This window comes from Eurypyga helias, unplaced genomic scaffold (genome assembly GCF_000690775.1).
Source record: "Eurypyga helias isolate BGI_N326 unplaced genomic scaffold, ASM69077v1 scaffold6122, whole genome shotgun sequence".
Taxonomy (NCBI): Eukaryota; Metazoa; Chordata; class Aves; order Eurypygiformes; family Eurypygidae; genus Eurypyga; species Eurypyga helias.
In genome coordinates this window covers 79,485-107,244 of record NW_010236591.1, presented here as the reverse complement: position 1 = coordinate 107,244, position 27,760 = coordinate 79,485, and the positions used below count along the sequence as shown (strand labels likewise).

General features: G+C 45.9%; 1 protein-coding gene across 1 annotated transcript in view; it reads right to left on the bottom strand.

Annotated features, from left to right (window-relative positions):
- CADPS (Ca++-dependent secretion activator) overlaps window positions 1-27,760 on the bottom strand; it is a gene marked incomplete at its 5' end in the record, with an annotated part of 133,733 nt that overhangs the window by 48,684 nt on the left and 57,289 nt on the right. Inside the window, 7 exons of the mRNA XM_010147145.1 lie at window positions 584-740; window positions 4,843-4,851; window positions 6,096-6,202; window positions 15,424-15,441; window positions 18,786-18,909; window positions 19,642-19,705; window positions 20,592-20,693. Coding sequence (XP_010145447.1) covers window positions 584-740; window positions 4,843-4,851; window positions 6,096-6,202; window positions 15,424-15,441; window positions 18,786-18,909; window positions 19,642-19,705; window positions 20,592-20,693 — 581 coding nt within the window. The remainder of the gene's footprint in view (window positions 1-583; window positions 741-4,842; window positions 4,852-6,095; window positions 6,203-15,423; window positions 15,442-18,785; window positions 18,910-19,641; window positions 19,706-20,591; window positions 20,694-27,760) is intronic.

Genomic DNA, 27,760 nt, shown 5'->3' with positions numbered 1-27,760 from the left:
CTAACTGGGGGCCTGGTCTAACTGGAGGCAATGCCAATTCTGCCACCAGCTCGCCGGGGAGCGGTCAGACCACTCAGAAGAGTGCCAAGTCCCCACGGGCTTTGAAGGCATGGGCCCACGTGCTTCGGAGAAGACCCTCATTTCACAAAGCATTATTCTTCCGAACTACTCCTGCTCCCATTTACTTTAATATTTTCCTCCCTTCAGTAAAATCTTTTAAAGCAGGGACTGTTTTACTCCACGTTAAATAAATGCAGCACACACATATAAAACGATACGCACATTTAATGACAGTGAGATAGAGTACCTAATTCCCTGCTGATCAGGCAGTCATTACGAAGTGACTTGAGAAGATGAAGCAAAATAAAAGTTCAACTTCTCACTTCGACTGAGGCATTTGATTTAAGAGGTGTCTGTGTGCTTTTTTCTAGTGGGAATGGAACAAAATCAAGCTGATGCTAAAAGAGCATGTACTGTAAACCTCTACCCATCTCAGTTCTCTGTGCAGGAGGCCGGGGCTGAAAGTACTGTCAGTAACCTGAGCTGCCCACTGAGAAAGAAATGATCAAAATACAATACATACAGTCACTACGGAGGGAATCGTTTAGGAGCTGAAAGAGCGGAAAGCTGTCCCAGGTGTCTGGGGGTTGCACCTCTAACGCAGCATCCATATCCACTGCAAACAGTGACAGGAAGGTCTCCGCGTGCTCAACCATTAAGTCTGACCACCAAGCAAAGGCCTTCAGAGTTGGTAGAAAAAGATAATAAAGAAGTATATTAGTACTAGCAAAGCACAAGGAAAAACGTTAGGCCACATATCTCAAAAAAATTAAAGCGCATCCCATGGAAACTACCTTTATTGTAAAGAGAACAGTGCTTTCGAGTGCTAGCCTGCACAGGCAGTGCTAATCGCAGGAATTAGGCACTGCTATTTTAATACAAAGGTTTCTTGTAGAGGGTCTGTTCAGAGCTCCACCGTAAAGGCACACAGCTGTAACGTGGCAGAGGAGGTTTCGTCTGTTCAATTTACAATAAATGACTTCATTCATCTTTAACTATGCTAATTATCAGAAAAAAAATCAACTAATTCTTATTCTGAAGTACAGGAATTTGGGAGTTGCTTCACTGTGCTTGTGGGTTTTCTCCTGTGTTTTTCAACGGTTTAAATTTTATTTGGATTCACTACCTCTATCTGTCTTGAAAAACGAGAAGCCTAAGACATGAAAATCTGTCCTAAATCACTCACCCTCTCATTTAGAGATATTTCAAGCATCCCCAATACAGGTTATTACAGCACTGTTCATTTTACATGGTCAGCTATACACATCCATAGAAACACACTCCCACCTTCGTAACGCTGCTGATTAGGAAACCGATTACAAAGCTCTGTTATCAACATGCCAGGATCAAAAAAAATATCTACAGCAAGCCTATATTTTCCTAGAGGCAGGAAAAAAAAATATATCTAAACTAGAGAACCAAAAAATATCAGTGAAGTAACTCATTCTCATGCACACGGGTCCTTAAAATTTCGCTGTACGGGCTCTCTGGCGTGACATTCACATCATACATGGCTCAGATGTGAATGCTTCGAACGCATGCATGCGTGTTTAGTAATCACTTCTGGCTGGGAACATGCAATATGAGAAGTGCTGTCGTTAGGACCATGTGCTGTCATTTTGAAGTGATAGGAAATTACTCAGGGACTTAAAGGACCTGAGAAACAGCTCTCCGGCACTTTGCAAGAAAAAGAAACCTCTAGCATAGGCACAAGCCTGGAGATGAAACGGAAAAGGCTGGGAATAGATGAATTGGTTCGAAGAGGAATTGCCAGCCACGGAGGGGTATTTTTTGCCAGTTTTACCAGACATGAATAAGCAGAATGGACTTTCACTTTCTCAAGGTTCAGGTTTGATTCACTGATGCAGAACCACGCTGATGTGCAGAGCACAACTCCAGCTGCTGGTTCATTTGGCCATGGAGAGGGACTGGTACCCCAAAACCAGGTTACGGCCGCGGACCCCTTTAATTCTTCCTAGTTTGGCCTGACATCTCAGCTGCCAGCGATGCAGGGGTGCTCTGGGACTACTCCCACTCGTTTGTTCCCCCAAAATGTAAAGCAGACAGACATTGCCCTGCTATTATTCCGTACATCGGATGGACATGGCACTAGGCGGTACAGGCCCAGAGTGCACCCAAGATGTGAAATAACCAAAATAACCAAATTGCCCCCAAACTGTCTTTAGTACTGGGTCTGCCCTGTCATGGGGGTGAAGATGCAGATGAGGTGGGCTGCGCCGTGAAGGCATGGCTCTGGTGTGTCCAGGGGCTGGCTGGGCAGATGCCATGCCCCGAGTGGCAACACCAGCGGGTTACAGTGTCCCTGCGCTCATGGCGTGGGGACAAGGCAGCTACCCCAGGCTCCTTCGTCCAGACACAGCAGACGCCAAGCCATGGGCCTGCGGAGGGTCCTCGTCTGTGGTTTTCAAGGAGGATGCTGTGGTTTCTCTGGCTGTGCCGGAGCCTGCCACGCCGACAGTGCCCACAGCTCTGCGGGCAAAGAGCGAGCACTGGAGGCGAGGCCAAAGAATGTCTTCTGCAACAAATCCCAACATAAACACTTCAGAGTCCCGAGTCCAAAACCTGCTTCCATGAAAAGGAAAAAAAAAAGTGCTATTTTTAATAGAAATTATGAAGAAAAGCATGTGATCGTTTGTGGGGAAGGGGGGCCAAAAAAAAGCCCAAACCAGTCAGTTTCCCTCTTCCTGGAAAAGTAAAGAGGCCAAAGAATGTCTTCTGCAACAAATCCCAACATAAACACTTCAGAGTCCCGAGTCCAAAACCTGCTTCCATGAAAAGGAAAAAAAAAAGTGCTATTTTTAATAGAAATTATGAAGAAAAGCATGTGATCGTTTGTGGGGAAGGGGGGCCAAAAAAAAGCCCAAACCAGTCAGTTTCCCTCTTCCTGGAAAAGTAAAATTTTAGCTCTGTAAGTCTCTAACTTGCATCAGGATCCTCAACCTCCTTCTCCCTAAGTCCTGCGGTGGGAGTGGTTAACACCATCCTTTCAAAATCTCCTTCAAGATGGTAACATTTCCTTTATTTACCATCTACTTACCTGCTTTGCTTGGACCACAACGTAAAGGGGAAAAAAAAGTGTGCTTTCTAGCCAAACACACCTATTATCGTATATTTTACACATGGATACACATGTATATATGTATGACCTCAAGGGGTTAAAATACATATATACATATACACATACGTATACATAGAGAGAGAAAACACAAGTTTAAAAATAGGTGAATGGCATCGTCTCTGGCATTTGTCATCCAGAGGAACGGAAAGGGAGGTGGGAGATACCCTGATGGGAGGGATGACACAATGAGAGAGACCTCCCGCTCTCACGGATTACAGACGTAGGCACACGGTTTCTGCTGCGTTTCTGCCTGCGCTGGCTGGCTTCTCTCTTACGGGTAAGACAAACCCAACTGACTACGCACGGTACTTCTGTTTTTTGAACATTTTCCATGCTCTGAGTATCGCTTTTCTGGGTTCTCATTAGCGAGTCTGCTTGCATATCCATGTGGGGAAAGAAGGGGCACGTTTTAATTGCAAAAACTGTTGGCTTTCAGTAAATTAAGGCATCCCTTCAGTGAGCGGTGCAATTTAATTTTCTGTGGAACATTCAAAGTAGACCGAAGAGGCACATCTCGCAGGTCCAACTTTCTCCAGGTGAATGGACAAGTTGTCAAAAAAACCTCACCTGGAATAATTAAAAAAAAAAGTGCAATACCTCAGCAATTCTCATTGCACAGTGAGAGCAGGACGTGGCTACAACACATAATAAAACTCAGCGATAAACCACCCAGCCTCTTCTCTCTCTTCCTTTGGGTGCAATTCAAAGTGTGCAGAGAGCTGGCCAACTGCCTGTACACTGCTGAAATGCCACAGCCACCCTCAGGACAGGGATTCAGTAACGTCACCGACAGCGTGCCGGGCTTCTGGAGAGAGATGAATTTCACCCTTCCAGGTCACCGTTCAGAACAAGGGACCGGGATGCTGCCTATCCGTGTTGGCATTAACCTTCTGTCTCTAATCAAAACCTTGTGACACAAAAGATGCTGGAGAAGAGTTCTGAGTCTTCCTCCTGGTGAGGATCTTGGCTGGCTGAAGGAAGCCGCTTCCTTCAGAAGCCTACTACTGTCCAAATAACCTGCATTTCAGAACCAGCTCCATCCCGGCTGGTTGCACATCCAGCCCGTGCTGGTGACGAGGGGAATAAAACACTCGTTAACCAAGGACGGGTCGTCACCGCTCATGTGTGAGCGCAGCGCTCTCGAGCACCCCTTGGCTTTTGCAAAAAGAGGGTTTATGTCACTCTTCGCCCCCTATATTCTCTCTCTACATATAAATACTGTATATCCAGTACAAGGCACATACAGACAAAACCAGAGGAAGACCACTACCATTCTAGGCACTCGTGTAGTACTTAGTCCATCTCCACCACAGTGTACTAGAGGTCGGGTGAATGCGAAACGACAAGAGGTACAACAGGCTGAGGAGAGTCCAGGCAGGTAGGGTTGTGTTGGGATGTAGCTGCAGCGCTCGTAAAATATACCCAGTGCTACATGCATAGACCGGACTGCTATGCCACATTTACCCTCCGGTGTCAGGCTACCAGCTCCGCAAGCAGCCGACTCAAAGCTGCTGTTACATTCCTCGGTCAAAGTTACGGAAGCAAGGGCAACCCGGGTAAAATCCCAGTAGGAAACATGGCACTGAGAGGGCATGCACGAAATATGACAGGAGTGACTCGTTTCATTCGGTTTAGTCACATACCTCTTTCCCCTGCCAGGATCATCCAAGATTGAATGAACAGTAGAAAAACAGGGAGGAAATTTAAATATGCAATCAGGCATTAGTTGGGTGTTGTGGATTGCTTGTGTATTATCAATAAGTTAAGTTACACTGCAAATTTAATAGACATCGGAAAGATTTTTAGGTGACTGTGAAATTACTAATCAAATGCTCTTAATCCAAAATATAGTGAGTATATATATATATCAATGGGAAGGAAAAGAGAAAATAGTGAATGAGTGTTACATTACCTACAGTCATAAACAATAACTGTTCACTCTGAATTTTAAAACGATTCATTTTCCAACATGTATCCAAGAGTACCAGATCTACAGAGAACTCCAGGCTCAATCCTGCAAATACTTACACGGGTGTGCAACGTCACTTGCTCGGGCAGAAATGTCCCGACGTGCCGAGAGCGGGACTACAGCCAGCAGTGTCAGCTGCCTGGGGGGTCAAGTGTTTCCAGGATCAATCCTCCTGATTTTCTGGTCCATGTTTGACTATGACACCGTTTTGTGGTTTTAAAGCACGAGTATGTATGTTAAAGTGTTTTGAAGAGTTGAGAGTAGTTGTATTAGGCCTTGGATAACCCAAATAGTGGGTAACAGAGAATAATTCATCCTAACCTCCATGACTAGTAATTGAGGTATTCCCAATAAGCCAAGGCAGAAGAGGCTAACAGGAAACAAGGTGGGTTAATCACGCACCGCAGGGGCCCAGGGACACCCCTGGAAACAACCTGAATGCTCAGAATGGGACAACGGGAAAATTGTTTGGTTTTGTGGTGGTTTTCCTTGCTCCAGCTCTGCACAGCGGGAGCTGCCACAGGGACCCCGCTCATGTCTCCAGACGGAGGCACAAACACAGGACGTTATTTGGCAACACGACCTTTCTGGAAAGTGGACAGGCGTGCTCTTGCACGTCGTTGGTGGTGAATGTATTCGGCCAGATTCGGCTGGCGCTGTATGGGGCTGCAGACAGCCGCGGAGGAGAGCAGAACTTAACCAATTCCTTCTCCAGCCCTCCCTCCCCTCTGCAAAAGCCATCTCCCTGAACTGCACTGTGCCTCCATCGCACTCGAGCCCCGTTACTCAAGAATACGTTTGGCTTTCAGAGAAGCCGACCCAGCACCGGTTGGGAAGACATCAGACAGATACAGACAGCTCCGGGCAGCAAGGCACCGGCGCCCGCTGCAAGCTGGGGACGCGACCTCGCAGGGCACCGCTGCTCACCTCCGCATGGTGTTCTTCGTTTTGCTGTAGGACTTCAATTACCAATTCTGCCAGACGTATTGTGTCTTCTAACTTTTTAGCTGGTGTGACTAACCGGCCTACATTTTCTGTAGTACAAGAACTCGAGTTAAAAGGGAGGCAGGATGAAAAGCTAGGTGTACAGTAAGATATTTTAGAGGTTTAAAAAAAAAAAAAAAATCTCGTAATATTCTACAGCTTTAAAGATCTTTTCATGCATATGTTAAATGCTTATATAATTAGTACTGAGCAAACCAGAAAGCCACATTCGATATTCTACTATGAAAACACAGTGCTCCAGCTCCCAATTTCACAATACTGTCAGAGTTGTTTTGCTTTATGGTGTCACTTTATTAGCTCAAATAGGAACATCGCATTCCCTAAAGACAGCATCTGGCCACTAATATCCGAACAATATGTATCCTTCAGTGTAGATGATGCCATTATAGAACTCATGTCTATATTACTCTACAATACTTTTAAGAAGATCAGTTCAAACAAATCTGTCTGTACTTTTAATAAATTGTCAGACTTGAGCAATTTAAATGTCACCTGCTACTGAAAGCCAAAATTGCAGGTCTGCCTCGCTCCAGGATTTAACTCTACAAGGGTCAGGGAGTTACGCATGCTGGAGGGAGTGGAAAGTGGTAAATCCCACTAAGGGGTTCATAGGTAAGATCTATATGGGAAAAGAGATGCAACTTTACAGCAAAAATCCTGCAAACAAACCAGAGTTTAAATCCTGGAGCTTGGTGTTTAGCTATATTGAGCTATTTTGTAGCGTTTTCGGAAGACTTTTTAAAAGAATTCAATTATATCCCTCTAGGCAATTTATATTATCGATAACATATTAATGATCCAAGGTGGTAAAAATCTAGACCGTTTAGAGCATTTCACTAGAAATAGTAAAAAAGGAAAATAAACCAGTCGCGTTTTTATCACCCGTCAGCCTCCGCAGAGCTGGCTAAGTGCAACTGGGGGGGTTTCCGAGAGCTGACACCACAGCCCCCTTCCCCGAGGTGCGCAAAGCCTCCCGGGGAGAAGCAGAGCAGGAGACTGGCTCCCCGGGGATCCACCTACGCTGCCGCACGTCACCACATCTATCTGCGGACCTGTCCCTCCGGTTAACGACCGGGTGCCAACCCCGGCTCTCTAGCGCAGCGAAGGCAGAGAACGGCACCGTGCTCTGGCACCCACACCAGCCAAGTCCTACCACTGCACTGACGTATATTTTGCCCTCTCCGTGGTATAAAAGCTGGAGAATTCGTAAATGGGTGAAGTACCAAAAAGCAAATAGCCAGACCGATCTGCAATTAGCAGCGTACAACAGACGGTACGTCCCCGACACAGCGAAACGCTAGCAGCGCGTGCGCTGCGCCGCCGTGGCCAGCAGCCACCCTGGGATTCCCAAAGGAGCCCCGCTAAGCCAGCAGCTTGGGTCGTGCCGACACACTCCAGCCTTCTGCACGCATCCTCGTTTTGTTAGCATTTAGGACTTCTTTACTGATGGGACAGAAATTTGGGGTTGCACAGAGGTGACATCGCTCTACTGGGTCACCCGGGGAGAATCCCTGCCTTGCTCAAGGCTCAGCTTCCAGGACTGAATTCTCCCCCTCCAAATCTTGCCTGCTCCTAGTTTTCCCTGAATACCTGCTTACAGTTAAGAAAAGGAAAGCCATGTTTTTCAGAACGGTCACAGCTGGGCACTCAGGCGAGGGGTGCACAGTCAGGCTGGGAGATAAGGTGGCAATGCACCGCGCAAATGAACTCTACATTTTTGCTGATTTATGCCACAGACAGGGGGTTTCTTCTCCAGCTTTCTTATTGTTCCTTGTGTCACTGGAAACAAAAAAAAATTCCTGGTTCCCCTTAATGTAATTTACTGGGCAAATACTGAAACTGGAAAACTGCTGGTTAACTCGTCATTCTCCTCAATCCCGCACCGCACTGGCACCAAGCACTAGAAACCTCTTCCTTTTGCCAAAGGAGTCCAAAGTCGTGTCCCTTAGTGAGCTCGGGTTGCTTCTGCACCTCTGAAGCCAAGGGGAAGCTTTTCCATTGATCAGAGCAGCATCAGGCCCATTCGCATTTGCAACACTGATCTGCTCTCAAATACAACTCAAAGACAAAAGTGTTAATAAGAACAACTGCTCAGAGATGCTGTCTTTAAAGAAAATATTGATGCTTATACAACTTTGGCAGCCAGCAGATGTCAATCTTAATTTTTTTTCTTCTTATTTTAAATATTTCCCTGGTTAAGTTACTATACATCAGAATATTCTGCTAAGATAGCTGGAGCACTGACAGTTACATGAAACGTATACGATATACTTATCAAACATTTCATCCAACATCATGTAAAGCTCATACATATTTATAGTTTTCATGCAAAATGTTATGCAACAACAATGTTATTTTGTGCTGACGTTGATATTTGAAAATGTTGCATATGTCAGACATTGCTAGACAAAAAAATGGACATTTTGAAATAAATGCTACCTCTAAATCTCTGAAGCCTACGACATCGCGCTAGGTGTTTTGTACCGAGCTGCACGTGAGCACTAGCCTTCTACGACTACACCAGCGACTGCTAGACTAGAAAACCACTGAATAAAAGGAAGGAAGACTATTACAGTACTTGGCGGCTGTTTGGCCATGCCTTTGAGCATATGATTGATCATGTTAGTCTGCGTTTGAGGAGATGACGGTGGCCCAGCCGGCGGCTTAGGCTTGGATGGACGGGCTGCTCACGCGTGACGGAGAGAGACGCCAAAAGTAAAGAGACAAATGACTTCATAAACAGTGACAAAAAGATGGAAATTTTGAAAGGAACGTAAGCAGTAATGATCAGATACAAATGGAATAAGCTGCTGGGTTTTGGCGTAGTGCTACTTGAAGTATTACGTGGTAATGACACCATTTGACAACACACAATCTACAAGTCAGCGGATTCGAACACCCTACGGTGCAGTGCAATCAGAAAGCTAAACACCCAACGCAAGTACGAAACTGCGCGCGAGGAGACTGGAATTCAGTTAAAACTCCAGGATTCAGGAAAGGTGAACTCAGGAGGATGACTTTAAGCCAGCGCCTCGGTGCTTAGGTACATTTAGCAATAGAATAATGAGCCACAGGAATTAATTGCTTTGCAAATATCAATTACACATTTTAGAATTAAACGTCACTGTTGGTTAAAGGGAGCTATAAAATATTCTTGTGCAATTTAAACATGTAAAAAAATCTGTCACTTAAAAATGTGTGGTTCCTGATCGTTTCCAGCTCATTTAATTATTTTCAACTTGGAATTCTAGTGGCTTTTATATTCTGGGTTGAATCATATATAAAAACTTGCCAGCTCTATCAAATATGTTACTTGCTATTCCAAATGTTAGAATACTGCAATCAGGACTTGACCCATCTGTCATATAGTTTACAATATCAGCATAGGAAAAATTCAAAGAAAATAGCCTTTCCTTTTACATACACTCAGATAATAAATCATATACTGTGAATATATTATCACAATAGTTTCTATTCCATTTAATAACAGTTTTTAGCAGTATTGTGACTATTTTTAATAATGCCATTTGCAAGGAATCTGGCATATTTATCTGGACATTCTATTGCCAAAAGTCCTTGCCATTTCGCTTGCATTTTCCAGTGGGGAAAAAAAAAAAAAGGTTTGGCTTGTGCAAAGTAGGTTTCTGATTGCTTTTAATCCTCACAGAATTATAACGCTTATCAAAGTATAACGAAAAATACTCGAGTAAACCGTTAGTTAAAGAGTATGAGTTGGGTCGGTTCTCCTCTCCATACACAGAGATAGATACACACACGTACATAAACACACATACAACGCACACGTGCACACACACGCACACAGATTTTTAGTCTTTTGAGCTGTGTAATGGCCTGATTCAGACTCCTAGATCCAAGCTACTGGTTTCTGGCTTTTTTTTGTTTGTTGTTTACAGGAAAAGCAAATCTATTCGTTCATCTCTGGAGTCATCCTGATCCTCGTTCAATGTTTACCAAGGGTGGCTTTGTCCCCAGACACAAACCTCTCAGCCTCAAGTGACAAAAATAACTGCTTTTTGGGCATTGGCCTAATGACTTTCACTCTAATTTAAAACATAAGCAAGAATTCAATTTGGCTGCTCACTGATAGCTCCTGAGCTCAACATGTAGATGTAGCAAGAGTATTTTACTGCCCATCCCTACGGAGAGCAGCTTGTGCCAAGATCCCGCGTGGGAAGGGACTGCACATCTCCTCCCACCCTCATCTGGCAAGCGCATGGTGGGAACCTCTTATCATCCAGGGGAGCCCGTCAGGCTCCAAAGTTGGAAGAGTCAGAGAGTGCAAGCTCCTCCGGAGAGTGTCAGAGCCAGGGGAAAATCAGATCCCAGAACTGCATCCTCAGCACCCTTAAATGTGAGCATTCTAAGCATTTTTAAATGTGAGGCCAGCCCCTGCACTGCCTACGGCTACCCATCGAGAAACAGATTCCAGGCTTCATGGACATCCAGACCCCACAGCGTCGCATGGGCCTGACTTGTGCACGTGTTTTCTGTCCTAGGGACGAGTCAGTAGCAGAGGAGAAAGAGGCAAGAGATGCAGCAGCACCGGGAACCTCACGAATCGCTAGTGCAGCACATACAAGACCGCTCGGAGGAGGCTCCCGCTGTGCAGTTGTCAGCACAGTGCCCTGGGTGTCTTTCACTTCGCGGGGAGGCCCGCGAGAGACACCCCCCCAGCCCTCCCCGCGCTGCCGCCATCTCCTGGCTCTTGACAAGAAGCTTCCGCAAGGGATTACAGCCGGTTCGGCAAGACATTCTTGGTGTAATTCTGATCTGGCCCAATCTGGACAAATATTCAGCTCTTTTGTTCATTTAAATTCTTCAGACCCAAATCCAGGGCTCTTGCACGAAGCTGCAAAACCACCTGGACCAAAGGAGAGGAGAGGAAGAGCTCTCTCCCATTATCCCCAACACCCATTTTTCTTTGTTGCCTCTTTTTTTGCAAGAATATTTAAAAGATTAAGGTCTGGCTCAGGAAAGTGATTAATTTCATCCGTAAATTCAAATACAAGCGGGGCTGCAACCGCAACGCCCTGCGAGGCACCGGGGTTGATGTGCCGCTCTGGGTCCAGGTCTCGGAAGGTGCCTTTCACCGGGTGTCTCGGCTCCTGCTCGGAGCGAGGGGGATGCACAGTGCTGGATGGGTTTCATGGCACTTGCCAGCGATCGGCTGCAGTGCATGTGGCAGGTTTTGTTTCACTTCGGCTTCCTTTCCTTCCCTGTCCTTTTCCTCTCTAACCCCTTGCCACAGCCAGTTTAGCATCAGAAATGCTCTCATATTCGTTGCTCATCTGTGTCAAATGGATAAGATTTAAGCACCTCCAGAGCTGAAATTTGAGGCAGGAGCAGCTTATGCTTTACCAAACACTGGACCAAGTGCTTTCCTGGACAAACTTCTACCACAGGTTTTTACGCTTCTGCATGACACTTACAAATAAAATACTTGCAGAAACTCAAAATTACCTGGCAAATTCTGGGGTTGTGCTTGCAACAAGCTTCAGCCTGCAATAAGTATAACAGGTATATCAAAAAATCTGTGCTACTTTGGGTACGTATATTGCATCCAATTCATTGTGTGCAACTCTTCAGGGAATGGAAGATTTTCAAACTATGTGTTACTCAGCATCATGATTTCTGCTGGATGGGCTACTCAGCAACAGTGAGAATTACACTTGCAATAGAAGAGTATCCTTGACTTTTCAAATTTTTAAAAGCGTAGCCACTGGCTCAATGATTTCTGTGTAATAATTAAAAATATACAGCTCCTGCCAGAGGCTTTGGTATGCAAGCGTTATGTGTGCGTTCACTTGCGAGCCAACCATGGAAATGATAAAAAAGAGCTGCTGTTCTCAAGATAACTATAAAGAATAACGGACTTAGCCTGAGGACGAGGCAAAGTAGCCTATTATTACATTCATGAAATGAATTTGCATGTATCTGAAAGGGATTTCAGTGACGATACAATTTTTCCTTTCGAAATAAGATGTGTTATCTTAAAAGCAAGAAAAATTCTTGGAAATGGTTATTTTTTTCAATTCAGAAAGAGACTCTAATTCAGCTCTCAACACCCAGCATACTGAAAAGAGAACTGATCTCCCGACTTTCTGATGATTATTCAGCCTAGTGAGGAATTTTTGCATATCCGAATTACATCTCATGCCTCAGGCGGCAAGTTGCTCTGCAGTTGGTAAGAGACTTGGAGAACGATAACGGCACAATGCAGATCTTTGTGATTTCTGAAGCTCTTGTAATAACTTTGATACTGCTTTAAACACTGCCTTTGAAAGGGCAAGAGGAAATCTTGAAAGCTGCGTAATGGCTCTCATTAAACACAACTGAATGCCATTTCCAGGAACGAAGCAAAGCAAGCCGCCGTTCAGCAGCACACAACGCAGGTTGTAGTCACGCCTGAGTTCAAGTGCCTCATTTAGGCTGCCTTCAGTCTCCACTCCCTGCGACAAAGACTGATGTTTTCCTATGTTTTCCATCAGTATTTATCTGGGGAACGTAATAATTACTTTTATTTAAGCTTTGTGGTTTATCACAAATGCTGGGAGGGATTGCCTGGCAGCGGCTGGGCTGACAGTGGCACAGGACCTCTCCTTGTCTCGGACCAGGTTCATCAACCGGCAGCTCTGCCCCTAATCCTTCAGTGCGCTCGCTGAGAGTCTCAGACGCGCACAGAGCTCCCAGGGCTGAGATCCAGCAACGCGGAGGGCGAGTGACGGGAAGCAAGCATGGGGACTGTGACCAGGGCCAGTACAAATGCCCTGACAAATACCACTGCTTAACCCCGTGCTGTGTCGCTCTAGTCGAAAAGCCACCTCTTCTGCACCCACTCCCTGGGCTGAGGATGCTTTCCATGCCTGCTGGGGCGAGCACAAGATGCTCCACGGCCAGTGCCAGCTGAGGCTGCCGCAGCCACCGCGCTCGGTCCCTCTCCTGCGGGGACAGCTGGGTCCCCAGCCTGGCGCGGGCACCTGAGAGGTGTCTGTCTCCGCATGGGCATCGTGGCTGCCCCTGGCTGCTCCCTGGGCAGCTCTGACCCCCCCAGGGTTCAGCTTGGCACCCACCCCAGCACCACCAGCTGGTGGGTTTTCAAGGGAAGTCAGGCTTCCCCACCAGCCTGGCTGGGAGGGACCGATCCGAGCAGGACAGTGCAGCGTGGCACGATGCTGCACCTCCGGAGCCCTGGCAAGGGGAAACCTGACTTTTTGGGATAGCCCAAGAGTAGCTGATTTCCCCTGGTGACAGAGCAATAGGATTTCAGTGGGTTCCCTCTGCTCTCCAGTTTCTTTCCACTTGCAGTCTGTGCCCCACTGCTCCGAGCAGCGAGAGCTGCCTCCATCCCCACGTCCCCTCCACTTCTCACCCCTGTGCACCAACCCAGCAGTACCACGAGAAGCCTCTCTTTACACAGACCAAACCCAAATCTCAGTATGAGAATTACTCAGTCTGAGAGCTAAAAAAACCCACAAAGAAGTCTTATGCTAAACACACTCAACTGCCAAACGGACAACCATCCCCTCGTCTGACATGACCTCTAGAGTTGCCTGTACCCAACGCCAGCAGCACAAAGGGGCACCGTGTTGGTGGGATCCCACGGTGCCACGGCACCCCAGCACAGTGCCGTGCGTTTCACAAATCCTGCGCTCAAGGCATGGAGGAGTTACTCTTTTCTAAAGGCACGATGGATTCCTGACTTACATAAATAAGCAGACGAATGCTTATTAAAAGGTTGCACTTATTAATCTGAGTGTTCGTAGCTTTGTCTGATTAATAATTAAAACAAGTCATACATCTTTAATTGTTTTAGTGTCACATTCTGTTTAACGTTCTATTTCAAATCAGTATGTTTAAAGCGAGGCAAGAGACTAAACGCTTTTCAGGAGAAAGGACATCAAAGGGTGACAATTTTGTGTTTAAGAAGTTGTTTTCAGTATCTTATTTTTATTCTTGCTTTTGGCAAAATAAATACCAAGTCAGGCCAAAACCCAGTCACTTTTGACTCCACTTAAGCTGAGGAACCGGTGTTGAGTCCTCCTGACCTTGCCTGAAAATTTTTCATTGGAGGTAATGGGAGATTTGTGGGCACGAAGCAGTGGAGTCACAGCTCCCTGCGTCCTTTCACTCACTCTGAGCATCGAGAAGGAGCAGTTTTATTTTTAAACGAGCTGGGCCATAGCAATGTCCTTCTGAATTTCTGGTTGAAGCACGTGGCGAGCCGTGGCAGGCAAGCGCGTTGCTCGGTGCGTTTACTGTGCTTAATGCGCAGCCACCTGCGCTCGCTTTAATCGCTGCAGTTAATGGTAAATAGCTGGGAATGTTCTGTTTGCTTATTTACACCTCTCACAGCCAGAGGGAAAAAATTATTCTCCATTTTCTAAATATTTATTGCTATTCAAAATTAATTTTACTGTCATGCAATAGCTCTAGACCGCAGGCCAAATTCGAGCTGTGGGGGCCTGGGGAAGCCTGGCCCAGCCTCCTGTACTACTCTTAAAAGCAAGTTCCCTTTGCAAACTGAGCTAAAATCAACCTGATGATTTTTTTTTTTCCCCTCTCCACGAAACAGAACAATCTACTCACAAAAAGAAATGAACAGTTCAGGTTTCAAGGACTTTGGAACTGGGATACAACAGAAACGAGAACAGGGGCTGCAGAGCTCCACCACCCCTTCTGAAGGGACGGGCTCTTGAGCTGAGCCTTTGCCTTCTCACATGTCACCACAGGTCATAAACGAGAGACAAACACGACTTCTGCCCAACCGGACTTTTTCTTACACATTAACGAAAATATTGAAAATTAAAAAATTAAGAAACCCAGCCCTTCCATCAGGGCATAAAACAGAGGGTATGAAAACCAAAAATGAACGTTAGTTTAGTTATAAATGTGCTTGTTAGGTGTGTTACACTAATGGCCAAATCACCAACAGTTTTTTTTCACCAAAAATGAGCTGCAGTGCTCTTGGAAACAGGAAACCTTCTCTTTAGAAGGGCTGGAGACCCCTAAGTAGGTACGATATGGCTATAAGGTATTTCTAATCTACACTCTGTTCTAAGGAAGGAGGAGGAGGTGGTTACGTAGACAGCACAAATTAACTCCTTAAGTATGAATGCATCTCCAAGTTCAGCCTGAAGGAGTACATATCTTAAGGAGCTATGAGAAAATAAAACAAAGTAAATATAACTCAACAGTCCTAGCAATTTATAATGCATATACAATTGTTCACCTGCGTCCTTTTGATTCTCTATATGAAAGAGAGAAAGCAACAGGGAGAGAAAAGAGAGAAACAAGAACAGATATGCAGGATTAATGAGCAAGTGGACCGCACAGCCCCCCAGTTATGCGTGATATATGACATTTGAAAAGAAGAAAAGTCGCCCCCCCCCCCCCCCCCCCCCCAAAGCATGGGGTTACCAAAAGAAGCTCCTTTCACAGAGGCGAAATAAAACGCTGCACAAATAGAAAACCAGAGAGGGTGAGCTCTGAGGACACGGAGGGGATCTCCAAGTGACAGCGGGGCTGGGACGTCCCCTCCAGAGCTCGGTGCAAAGGAGTAAGGAAAAAAATCGAGGAGGAGAGCGAGTAAAGCGCATCCTTCCGCTCGAGAGCTAACAGACAGGAGACACGTAAGATCTGATGTACAGAGAAAGGACAGCCTCATACGATCTTATACACAGGAGCGGGTAAAGATCTGATACGCAGGCGAAGGGATGGCTTTTCCCGAGTGTCCTTTATCTGACCTCTAGCTCACTTCTCCCCGGTGTAGCTGCTACCTTTTGATTGTGTACCAGTGACAAGCACTTTACAAATTGGGGTTACACAGAAGCAAAGTAAAAATGCATTCAGGTCACGGACATAAAGAAGAACTGAAAAAACTTACAGACGGTCTGAGTTTGTCACAAACAGATGGGTTAATTGTCTAACCTGGTTTAGGCTGATAAAAAGTGACTGGACTTCTCACACTGGGTTTCACAGACAGAAGCAACAGACAAGCCAATGCTAAAAGACTTGAAGCAAGGAGAGTGAGTTGGTTTGGATCTGGACTTTCTTGAGGTAATGAGAACAGAAAGAGTGAGGACAGCATGGAGAGGAGGGTGGTAGGTACTCACGAATGGTTAAATCCATCACTTGAGAGGCCAAGCAGAAGACAGGATGCTCATACATTTCTCTCTTTTTCCCTATAAAAGAGGATTTGGGCATGCAAGAGGCTTAGGTCAGAGGTAAAGAGGTTATAGGCTATAGGTCAGAGGAAAACTTTATATTAGGTTAAAAAGAAAGTAGCCGTAGAGTATTTTGGGATACACACAGGATAAAAGGAAGAAAAAAAAGAAAAAGAAAAAAAAAGAGGAGGGTTAAAATTGGAGATCTACTGGATTAACCATTCAGCATGCCCATGAGTCACAAGAGAGGCTGTGACCATGACTCTAGAGGTTTGCTCTGAACCGTTTGCCAGAATATAATGATCAAAACGTCATGAATAGAGGGAAATAGAATTTCATCGGTTTAAGGCTCCGAGATACTAAGGATTTCAGCCTTCAGTATCTAAGGCTTTCACAGGTATTTCTTCATAAGCATAGCCTCAAGCACCGCTGCCACTGATCTGGTTCTGCATCTCCAACAAAACTCTCTCAAAGGTGTGGCTATTCAAATGTCAGCTTTCCCAAGCAAGATCTCACAGCCACGTAAGGCGCGCAGGAACGCACCTCGCCCAGGTAAATCTGTTATTTGCCCTTCTAAGGAAGCATTTGGACACGTAGTGGACTATGCTCATGAGAGAAAACCTGATGCATGCAGCTGGCGGATGTTGGGTTGTTCGAATTAACAATCCCAGCATGCTTGGAAATTGGTGTTACAACCACTTTTATAAAGACAGTATCAAAAAGTGGCTGTGGCCAATCACGGAAAAAGGAGGAGAAAAGCAGAAGAGAGCAGGTAGTGTGGAATGAACTATTTCTCTGAAAAAGGTAGCTGGAAAAAAATAGGTTTGTTGCTTCAAAGTATTCCCAGACCTAAAAGTCACAGTGCGAAAAAGAGGGCAGATAATTAACACAACCAAGAAGAATTGAGGCACAAAAGGAAAAGTACACACTAACTGTTCTACTTTGGAAATGAATGCATTTTTACTTACAGATCATAAAGTTTGTTTTTGCATAGATTTATCTGAAAGAAGAGAGCAAATCTTACCAACGAGTTAGTGATATTTACACAGAGAACCTAAGGGAGCCAGCCCTGGGTAGAAGCATCCATCAACAGAAAAGCTGCTTTTGATTCTCAGTCCTTCTCCATCCTCCTCAAGCATATTTAAACATTGCATTTTACAGAATACACCAATTAAAATATCCTCTGAAGCTGAGTACTTCGATAAATTGCCTGATAATACAGTGCTTATGAAACCTTGGTTCCTTCTCTATTTTTGTCACTCATTACCAAGTCAAGAGTTGATAAACATCCTTTTAGTGCCCAATTCTTAAGTGTTTCTCACTGGATGCATAACAATGAATTCATTACCACTGGTACACAATTTGCATCGTTAAACAGAAAAAAAAGAATGGAAAAAGAGAGGACATGTCATGTACAGAACCTGGACAATTTGTCATATAATAACCCAATTTTTCATGTAAACAAGAACTAAGAAACAAATCAGAGGGAGTTTGGGGTTTTGGGGTTTTTTTTTCTCCTCTCAATATTGTCCTGGAGGCATACAACAATAATCTCAGCTGTGGGAAAGCTTCACATCACACATGACAGAAACCCAAAGTCTAGAGCAGAACATACCAACCATCTGGAACACACAGGTTTAAGCAATTGGGAACTCGGATAAAGTCGGGTAGGAGTTTCAAGTTGGGAACAGCAGCCAACAAGGTACCAACGCAAACTGACTAACACGTAAAGAACGACTGGATCGTAGAGCTTCAGTTAACACGTATCCTCTAGCAAGCTTTAAAATGTCTTTTTGATGGCTACATGTGTCTCTGGTCGCTGGTTATTATTCTCCCGTAACTTAAAAGGTCAATAATATCAGCTATGCCAGATTTAGAGTGACAAGAAAGAAATCTGATGCAAGTGTGGGATCCCTGGTCAATGGCTGCTACGCAAGCTGCAAAGACAATGAAACACTCCCAGAAAAAAAAAAAAGACATTTTAAATTGGCTACAAATGATTAAGCATAGATTAAACAGTTTTTCAGCTTATTTTTCATTTGTTTCCTGAACTCCACTGTCACAAGCAATTAGCTGCACTATACCTTCAGCTGCAAAGATGACATCCCAAGTATTCCTCAATTTGTTTTTTAAAACCCCAACATGAGTCTGAATACTGCACCACTGGCCAAATGCACTAACGATCAAAAGCAAAAAAAAGCTACAGTTCCTTTTAACTGTTTCCTTTCTCTTTTCCAGAAAAAGCAGTGTTTTGCATAGCTTCCATTCTAACTGCTTCCGAAGCCAACACCACAAAAATGATTCAGAGTCACATCAGTTTTATTGACAAGCGAATAAATAGCAAACGAGCTTCTTTTAAATAGCTCCCAGCCACAGTTGCCGCCTAGAAACATAACAAAATTGTAATTTCATAAAGAAAGAGCCTTACCTTCAATTTTGGCATACTCTGATAGTCGAGTATAATTGACTAGAGCTGCTTGCTCCAAGCATTTACGGATGACTGTTTTTACCTCCTCTTGAGGGACCGGAGTAACTATGTCTTTCATCAGAACCTTGACACAAGAAAATCTGATTTGTTGTGGCATCGGGCACACAGAACTGCTTCTCTCCAAGCCCAGCACATACATCCATTCCTAACTAGTGCTGCCTGGCTCTCAGGGTATGTGTACGCTATGCAGAATCTACTACAAGGTCACCCTGGCCAGCTTGAGACGTGGGACCTACCCCTGCCGTATTTTTCCCCTTCTGTATCTGTACCCTATGGCATGCCCTGAAATCTGTGCTTCTGATTTTTTTAGGGCATGACATTAAGATCTGTCACAACTTGCCCAGTGCCAGGCTGTGCTGATCGACTTGGGTTTAGGTCTGGGTTTGGCCATACTGCGGGTTAGCAGAGGTGAGGAGGATGTCAGAGCAGCAGGAAGGCTGAAATAGGGATGTGGAGGATGATGGTGAGCAGGTTTCATACATCCAGGGGGAACAAGGCTGCCTGGAGATGGGAATTTCACCAGACAGCAGCCAGGCATCGCTTACAAGCGTGTACGGCGCAGATGCTTACCAGGGAGATCCTCCACCCTTCTCTACCAACCCAGACGCAAGCTGTGCTGCCTTCAGTGGCCAGGCTACACACCTGCCTCCGAGAGAGAACACCCCCTAAACCCCCATATTTCAGTATTAACTACCATTAATCACATGTCCTAGGCAAATCCAACAGTTCCTCAGGCTCTTCTAGATGGAAAGGTACATGAATACAAGTGATTTTAACTACTCTCTGTTACTCTCACCCTTTCCAGCAGCGACAGAGTAGCTTTCAGTGCACCTTCCGGACGGCCAAATGGAAAGCAGTACCTAGAAAAAACACATCATGTTAACATCAGACCAGGTGCACGTGAACAAACCTTTCCAGAGCTATAAAGATGCTTTCCTAAACATGCCCAAGCAATTCCCTAGTTCTTCTGCCCGGAACGAGCAGTCTTTTCCGAAAGGGTTTGATGGTGTGGACACTAAGGCAGCGAAACAGAATATGGGACAGTAATAAGCTGGTAGTTTTAGCAGCTTATTAAATCTGGGTGTCACTTGGGGAGTTTTTAGATCTCCTGGGAGAGAGATAAATCTCATATTTTTGTAAAAAAGGAAAAAAACCCCAGCCCCTCTGGAAAGGGCATTTGCTTCCAGGCGGAGACCTGGCGATGCTCCAGGCTGCAGGTAACTGGCTGCGCCAGCCACCGTCCCCGGCGAGTGGCAGCTCCGAGGGGCTCCCGCAGGGACTCCGTGTGTGAGTGCACATCCGTCTGCTCCAAACATGCACCACCCGCCCAGGACCCGGCTGGCGCTCAGGGGGCAACCCAGCCCTCTTGGGGGGCCACTATCCAGCCTTTCCCTGCTGTGACATCCCTGCAGAAAGCCCTGCCTGTCTGAGTACCAGGGAGAAGGGAAAACAAATGGGTGATAACTGAGCAGAGGGAAACAGAGAACTAAGAGGAGAAGGGATTATTTTTGTTGTTAAATATTAGAAAAAAATCATGCCTGTGGGAGCAAGATGGTTGGAAATACCCTTTAAAGGTTACATACTTAAAATCACTCTCCAGCTACAAACATGCTACAAGCTTCACTGCCCTGGGTAGGGCAAAATTTCCGTATGCATTCAAAACCTGCCTTTTGGCTTTGCTGCTTATAGGAGGGAGCTGGGAGGAAATCAGTCCTCTCGCATTCAGCCTGGGCTCTCTGCCTTTACCTAAAATGCGTGATCTGATTCTCCAGAAGCAAACGAAGCCGCTCCTTGATCTCTTCGAAACGCTCTTTCTCGTCTACGGTCACAGTTCCTATCCCGTCAGGCCTGGAGGAGAAATGCCAGGAATGACTCAGGCTCCACCTCGCCACCCCGGTAACTCATCCCACGGCACGCTGCCCTTGCAGAGAGGGACCTCGCCAACCCCGAGACCCAGGGCAGAGGATGTGCCACGCCGAGACACGGGTGGTCACGGCAGCACGGCTGATGAGGTGTCAAAAATAAGCAAATAAAGAAATGTCCCCTCTCAGAGTGATAATTTGGATGTGGACACCACCTCCCCACCCCTCCTATCCCTTTATTTTTCCTATGACAGAGAAGTCTGCAAAAGCAGAACCCGCTTTTACGTACAGGTCTGCAGGACTGGGCTCATCACTGGCAAAACAGGGACTCTATTTCTGCGGGAAAATTCAGCTGCTGCTTGAACACGGTTTGCAGTATGAAAGAATGTCAACATCAGGCACATAAACCAACAGAATATGAAGTTCTGCACTCCTTCATAGCTGCCGAATCACCCATTCTAGTGATTCCCTGAAGGGAACCACCTTCAATCTATCCTGCCGAAATGTGCCTGGAGAGCGACGTGCGTTTTGTGTTTGAAAATGCAACGCCTCTTCCGTCATTTAACTTTAATTTATGAAAATGAACACAACGATACAATGTATCAAAGGTTTTCTCGGAGGATGCACTACACTCTTGCGTTCCAGGAGTGCACAGAGGCGCGTTGTGAGACACCCAGGTCCTGCTGCCCGGGGTATTTCTCATCTTTCACGGAGCACAGTGTGCAGGTGAACCCTTGCTGCAGCTCTCCCGGGGCTGGATGATGCCGTGGGTCCCTGTGCTCTTCCACCCCGTACCTCCGCCGCTGCCAACCCATCCAAGAGCCGAAAGCAGCAATCCCCTCCTTCTCCCCCGCACCCACACGGCCAAATACGCTGCGCAGCAGAATCCCGGGCGAGAGGAGAGAGCGACTCTAATCCACCCACCAAAGAAATCGGCCAGGCAAGACAATCAGCGGCACCGCTCCCCACGGCCGGCGAGCAAAGTCTACGGATCTGCCTGCTCCTGGGCAACTCTGCTGGCACAGGCGCTCTTTAGGTAATGTAAGATGTCTTAAAATTGAACAAATGTTCTTACTTAAAGGCCTCCTCCAGTGTTCAGCTTAAGCTGCATAAATCCGTAGTACTAGACTGGTTTGGCTATACAAAAGACTTGGCAAGGGATTACAAAGCTTCTAATGAACCTCCTGTCAGGGGTTAATTGGTTGGCTTTATTTTCCTCTTAAAGAATCAAAGGCCCTAAACTTAAAAAAAAAAAAGAAACCAAAACCCACCAAAACCCCAACCCTATAAAAAATTAAAAGCTATAAAATCTGCGCAATCACTTCTACATGACCCTGTTTGTAGGAAGTTCTTGATATCATAAATACGAACTCTGATATTCCGACACAGGTGAATAAAGCATTAAAACATTTTGGAAGAGGAACTAGCAAACCTTACATGATATTTACTGTAAAATTTTAAAGCTAAATATACATTAAATAAAGCTTGCAACATGGACACAGAAAGAGACTTGAATACCAAGGGGCTGTATTTAAATTTAAACAGCATTTAATCAGAAATCTTTACTTGACTATTTGCCAAGTTCAGTTGTGTATTAAGGAAAAAAAAGAAGAAAGATTTAGGCTGAAACTTGGATAAAATGTCTCAGCTGGGGAACACATTTCATAAACAGTTTTGGAAGTATGGATCTGGTCTCATTAGTACCTAATTAGGACTAGTTATTTTGAAGAAATGAGCAAGCCACAAAAAAACCCCAAATTAGATATCGAGCAAAAATTAATGTCTGAACATGCTTACTATATTTTTATTCCAAAGTTCCATAAAATATTTAATATTCAGAGATGTTCATGCCCCTTATGATGCCGTGCACCTCGCGGTGCCTGGTCTGCTCCCAAGCAGAAGAGCAGATAACTCCAGGCAGACAGCAGTAAAAGCCGTACGTTAAGGGGCAGGGTTGAAGCCCTCATTTGACTTTTGGCATTCGGCTCAACCCCCCGTACCCATAGCAGCTCAGAGAGTGTCACTAGGTTAATTGTATCAGCGCTGACAAACGAGGTAGGAAAAGCCGCTTGCCCTGGCTGTGATCTGCTGATGGACTGGAAATGGTCTGAAAGTTATGTTACCCTTTGCTGGGTCAGTAACCTCAACCGGCGAGATTTAACGGCAGGATGTGACGGCTCGGTTGGGTCGCAGCCCTTTCACACGTATCGCAGCTTCTCACTGCATTGTAAGGGCTTCGGTTTTGGCAGAACGGGTTATCTAGCGCCCACCATGCAACGACTCGCGTCGGACACCCAAAACGGGCTGACGTGACAGCATGTCACATCCCACTGGGCAGCGGCATCTCTGCGTGCCTCACTTTGGAATCACCGACCCACGCAAAGACAAAGGATGGGCTCTGGAGAGCAAACCCCTGGCCAACGCGGCGCTCGCCCACGTCACAACACCCCAGCGCATTGCGCAGGGATGACAACCGAACCGCCGAGGTTGTAGACCACGTCACAGACCACGTAGGAGAGCAGCTTCCTGCCCTAGTGCTTAACCCGCGGTCACTCCCTGGTCTTCGCCTTTTTCTGGGGCTTTGGGAGCCAGGAGGACATCAAACCCGGTGGCTGCAGCCACCGGTCCCTCCACGCAGGGCCTGCCGCGTGGTGTAAACGCGCTGCCCTCACGTATCATGCACTGCAAACTTGAGACTATCTACAGGTCAGCTGTAGCCATTTTTGGAGCAGCGCGGATGTCTGGAAGGGCCTGCCAACCGAGAGCCATCACCACGGCAAGGACTCCCTTTCTCACCCAGCTGTGGACTATATTGCATCTGACATGATGAGCATCTCTTGAGTCTACCTTTCAAATTTTCGGCAAACCATTTTCTCACTGTCCTTCACAAAGTTGACATTTTCGGCAGCATGATAGGAAAGATGTCATGTCGGCTGCTTTTCAAGTTGTTGTCACAGTGGTTAGCACCAGTTCTGTCATCTTTGCTTTCCTCACAATCCCCCATCTTGAGCCATGTCACAAATAATAATACTTCCAATGTTTTTGTCAAATTTCAAATACTATAACCCAGCTGCACATCTTCAGATTTACTAGTTATGTTAATCTTTGTTGCTCATCTTCCCAGAAGCTGAAGCATTAGGAACTCATTAATTAGTGACAAATGCAGGATATACATAGAACTGGAAAAACACTACCCAAAGCCTTGCACTTAATTTATTAGCTCGATAATTTTGAAACCTAATTAAATATTCAAGTCAAATATACTTTGGAAATGTACTCCTTTCGAGGGAACATATTTATTTTCCCTTTTGCAAGAACACACAGGGTATATAGCTTAGCAGCGCTATAATTTAAGATGCACTTCTGTGCTCTAGACAATTCCAGTACATCGCTGATGGGGCTGAAAAACAAACCCCAGGAGAAGCTCGAGTCGCACCAGCTCGTTCTGATGCTCATCGGCAATTTTGTTTTCAGCAAAGTTCTCCTGCTCAACTTTGAGATTTGCTATTTGATCTCAGGGACAGAAGCTCCGACCCCATGCAGCTGGAGGAAACGCATCTTCTCACATGCAACCCACAACCACTTCGTTATCCCGCTGTGATGGGGCATGAGAGGAGAGCAAATGGGGGAAAAAAAAGTTGTGTGTACACAGTATACACAGAGACACGAGGGCCAAAATGGGTTTGGGTCTATGAATTCAGGTCAAGAAACAACCTAAACGTCTCCATCTGTGCAGAGACACAATTTCATCCCATTCTCTAGAGCTCCTGCTCAAGGACGCTCAAGGTGTATGGCAGAAGTTGTGGGAAGAGAGGGAAGCAGAAGGGCAAAAAAGGCAAGAAAAATAAATAAGGAAAAATTTAATTATAAGAAAACAAGTTTCTGATGACTCCTTCTGCTGTAGATTCACTATGCTGGCTCTAAACTAGTAAATTCCCACTGTAAATATTTCACATGAAAAGTTTTAAATGCTGCTTTCCTAATCCCCCACCCCTTGTTTTTAAGTTTTAAGCCACAAAAACAATATCATCAACAAAGCAGGTGGTGAAATTAAAAAAGCAGGGTTACAATTTAAACGGCAAAAATGATAGTCCTTGTTTAGCTTAGATGGTTTGTGCAAATTCCGGGGTTAATTATAAATTATAATTAGGACCTGTGATCCTAAGGCCACTGCTTTATTCTACAAGCCCCGCCTCCCCCCATGCCCTTTTCTAATTATACCCAGTGCCCCCAGGGGTAGTTATGCTGCTAAAACAAATATATCAAAATGATTTTTTTAAACAAAGACTAATATACGAAGCAATAGCACGCATTTGTATGCAATTATAAATACAGAGTAGAGCTCCAGTGGGTTAATCTCTTTGACATAAGCCTGTATGAAATACCACGGCGGCTTACAAATGAAAAGACGTATCATCTTTTACACCTTTTATGCTTAACTTGTCTACACTTTTTTTTAACTGGGGAAAACATTGCTTACACGTAGCAAACAGATCTTTGCACGCACTGTGAGCCCTGGCATCCAGAGCCAAGGGAAAAAAAAACAATGTCAAAAACTGATGCAAATAATTTGATTTTTTAAGTAACAACTCAAATATAAAACACGTGCTGCCTTCAGCTCCCTTGCTGGTTGCCAGGTGCAGCACATATGAGCTAGGCAGTAAACAGCGATGATTAGTGCCTTGGACGGCATGTGTCAGGAGAGGCAAGACTCGCCTGCGCGAGGTCCCACCGGTTGCGCGGGGTCTGGCTCTGGGGACGTGGGCAGGACCACAGCTGCCTGCCTGCCGCCTCCTCCATCTCCCCCAGCAAATCTGACCTGAAAGAGCCCACCTGTTTTGACCCCCTTGGAAAAAAAAAAAAAAAAAGCTTATTCAGCAAACATTGATTTTCGCCGACTGGCCCTTTCTTCTGGGAATTCACACCGTGCGTGAAACGGCGGTTCAAAGCCCTTTGTTCTGCCCGCTCTCCTGGGCGCTGCCCCAGCCGCCCGCCTGAGATGCCGCAGAGCACGGGGAGCCGTTTCATCCTCCCAACTCCTGCCTTCGTCTCGCCTGGGCTCTCCTCCACGCCGCAGCACCGAGCCAAGTCACGGCTCATCGCTTCTCGTGTGCCATCCGCACCCCTGATGTACGGCGGCTGAACCGGATGGTTTCTGAGCGCTGCCATCCTACACCCATTGTAAGGAATCACGTCAGCCGGCCGCACAGCGCTGCTTATCTGCTGGTGGCTGGCAACCCACCTCCCTTCGGCACAGACGCCGGATCCCACAGGACAGAGAGCCGTAACGCGCGCTGCGTCGCCGCGGGCTCAGCGCGGGGCTGGCCGGGACGTGGTGCCAGCACCGAATGGAAGGTTTAACCTGCCGGGCCTATGTGTCTGAACGAGGCCTGGAAACCAACCACGAAGTATTAGGGAGGCATATGAAGATACTGTGATAAGAGTTTATATATTCACTACTTCTTTTAAGGGATCAAAAACATCCTGATTGGGTTTTTTTAGCTAGCTGTATGGAAATCTTGCTTTTATGTGAAACAGCCAGATACGTAATGGGAATACAATGGAAAAAACACAAGCATGTTACGCACACTTTTCACTTGGAGGTTTACGACAATAACATTATTTCTGCTGGCCTACGGTTGTAAAAAAAATAATGAAAGCTAATGTTACCGTTAGCTAATGAAAGAGCTACTTGTGAAAACAAGTTTGATGCTGTAAAATATGGCTTATAGAGGAAAGGGCAGGTCGCTAATATACCAAATTAATGAACAGAGAGACTCGTAATTGCTTGGACCTTGGGTAAATAGTCATCTAACAACTCGCAGAGAATGAAGCTGTTCAGTTGTTATAATGCTGGGCTGAATTCCCTCCAGTCTAATAATATTTAGCATGCACAATTTTTTACCTTTATTTTTAAAAGCTTGCAATTCGCAAGCATAGAAAGAGTCTTGGTTTTGTGATAATTTTAGCGTTTAAAAAGAAACTTATTACATGGCTAAATCCAAAAAAGGCCACATGCAAAACCAAGGTCACTCCCAAAAGCCCCTCCTTCGAAAGGGGCACGAACCACTGCTCAAGGTTTAGGCTCTGACTTCGGGCCTGGCAAAGTTGAGCTCAACTGCTGCAAGGCCTCTTCCATGTGTGGACCGGGAAGCAACGAGGGGCCTCTAACCCATCGCTTCTCCGCGTGTCAACCGCCACCAGCGTGTCACAGCCCTCCAGTGTCAGGACAGCGACACACATGGACACAGAAGGCAGGGCAAGACCTGGGCGATCACGTAAGACCGTTCATAATTTTACTTTAAGCCCGTCTCCTCAATGCCTTTCCTGCTTCCTGCCTTCGCTAGTTTTTTGGAGGACTGTTGATAAAGGAAAGCAACAGCCTCAGTGCTATGGTGGTGGCACCCGAAGCAAAGAGATGTTAACAAACAGGCAGCGTGTGCTGGCAGAGGCCGGAATAATGCGACGCCTTTCCTACCTGCCATGGAGGTAAATACACCAGAAATCACATCATCTTTCCTCATGGCAGGACGTTACAGAAGGCCTCCAGGTGGACAAAACCCTGTTATCAACCCACTAGTGACGACGACAGTGAGAAACCCCTGAATTCCTCAGCCTTAGCGAAGAGCCCGTACCAGGGCAGCAGAAAACAACAGGGATATTCAGCAATCTTTGGCGCGTCCCTGCCCTCCTGCACCTTCCATATTCAGGTATCTGCAGGAGGTGAAACTTAGGACAAGGAATTCACATTTAGCTCCACTTTTACTTGGAAAGGCATGAAATTAATAGAAAAATTAAGGGGACTATCATGCAAATAAGCGATTGACAGCCTTCTTTTGGAGAGGTTATGTCAGGCTTTCGGAGGTCTGAATAAGCTCCGTAAGCCCAAGGGAGTCGGGGAGACCAAACCCTGACATATCAACCAACAGGGCTCCAAACCATCCCCCAAACCCACATTTTGACCATTTCACCTGCTGCGGCCGCAGGGTCAGCCCCAAGCCGGGGGTGCACTTCCACCAGCAGCCATCCTGCTCCCGTCCCGGCTGCGGTGCG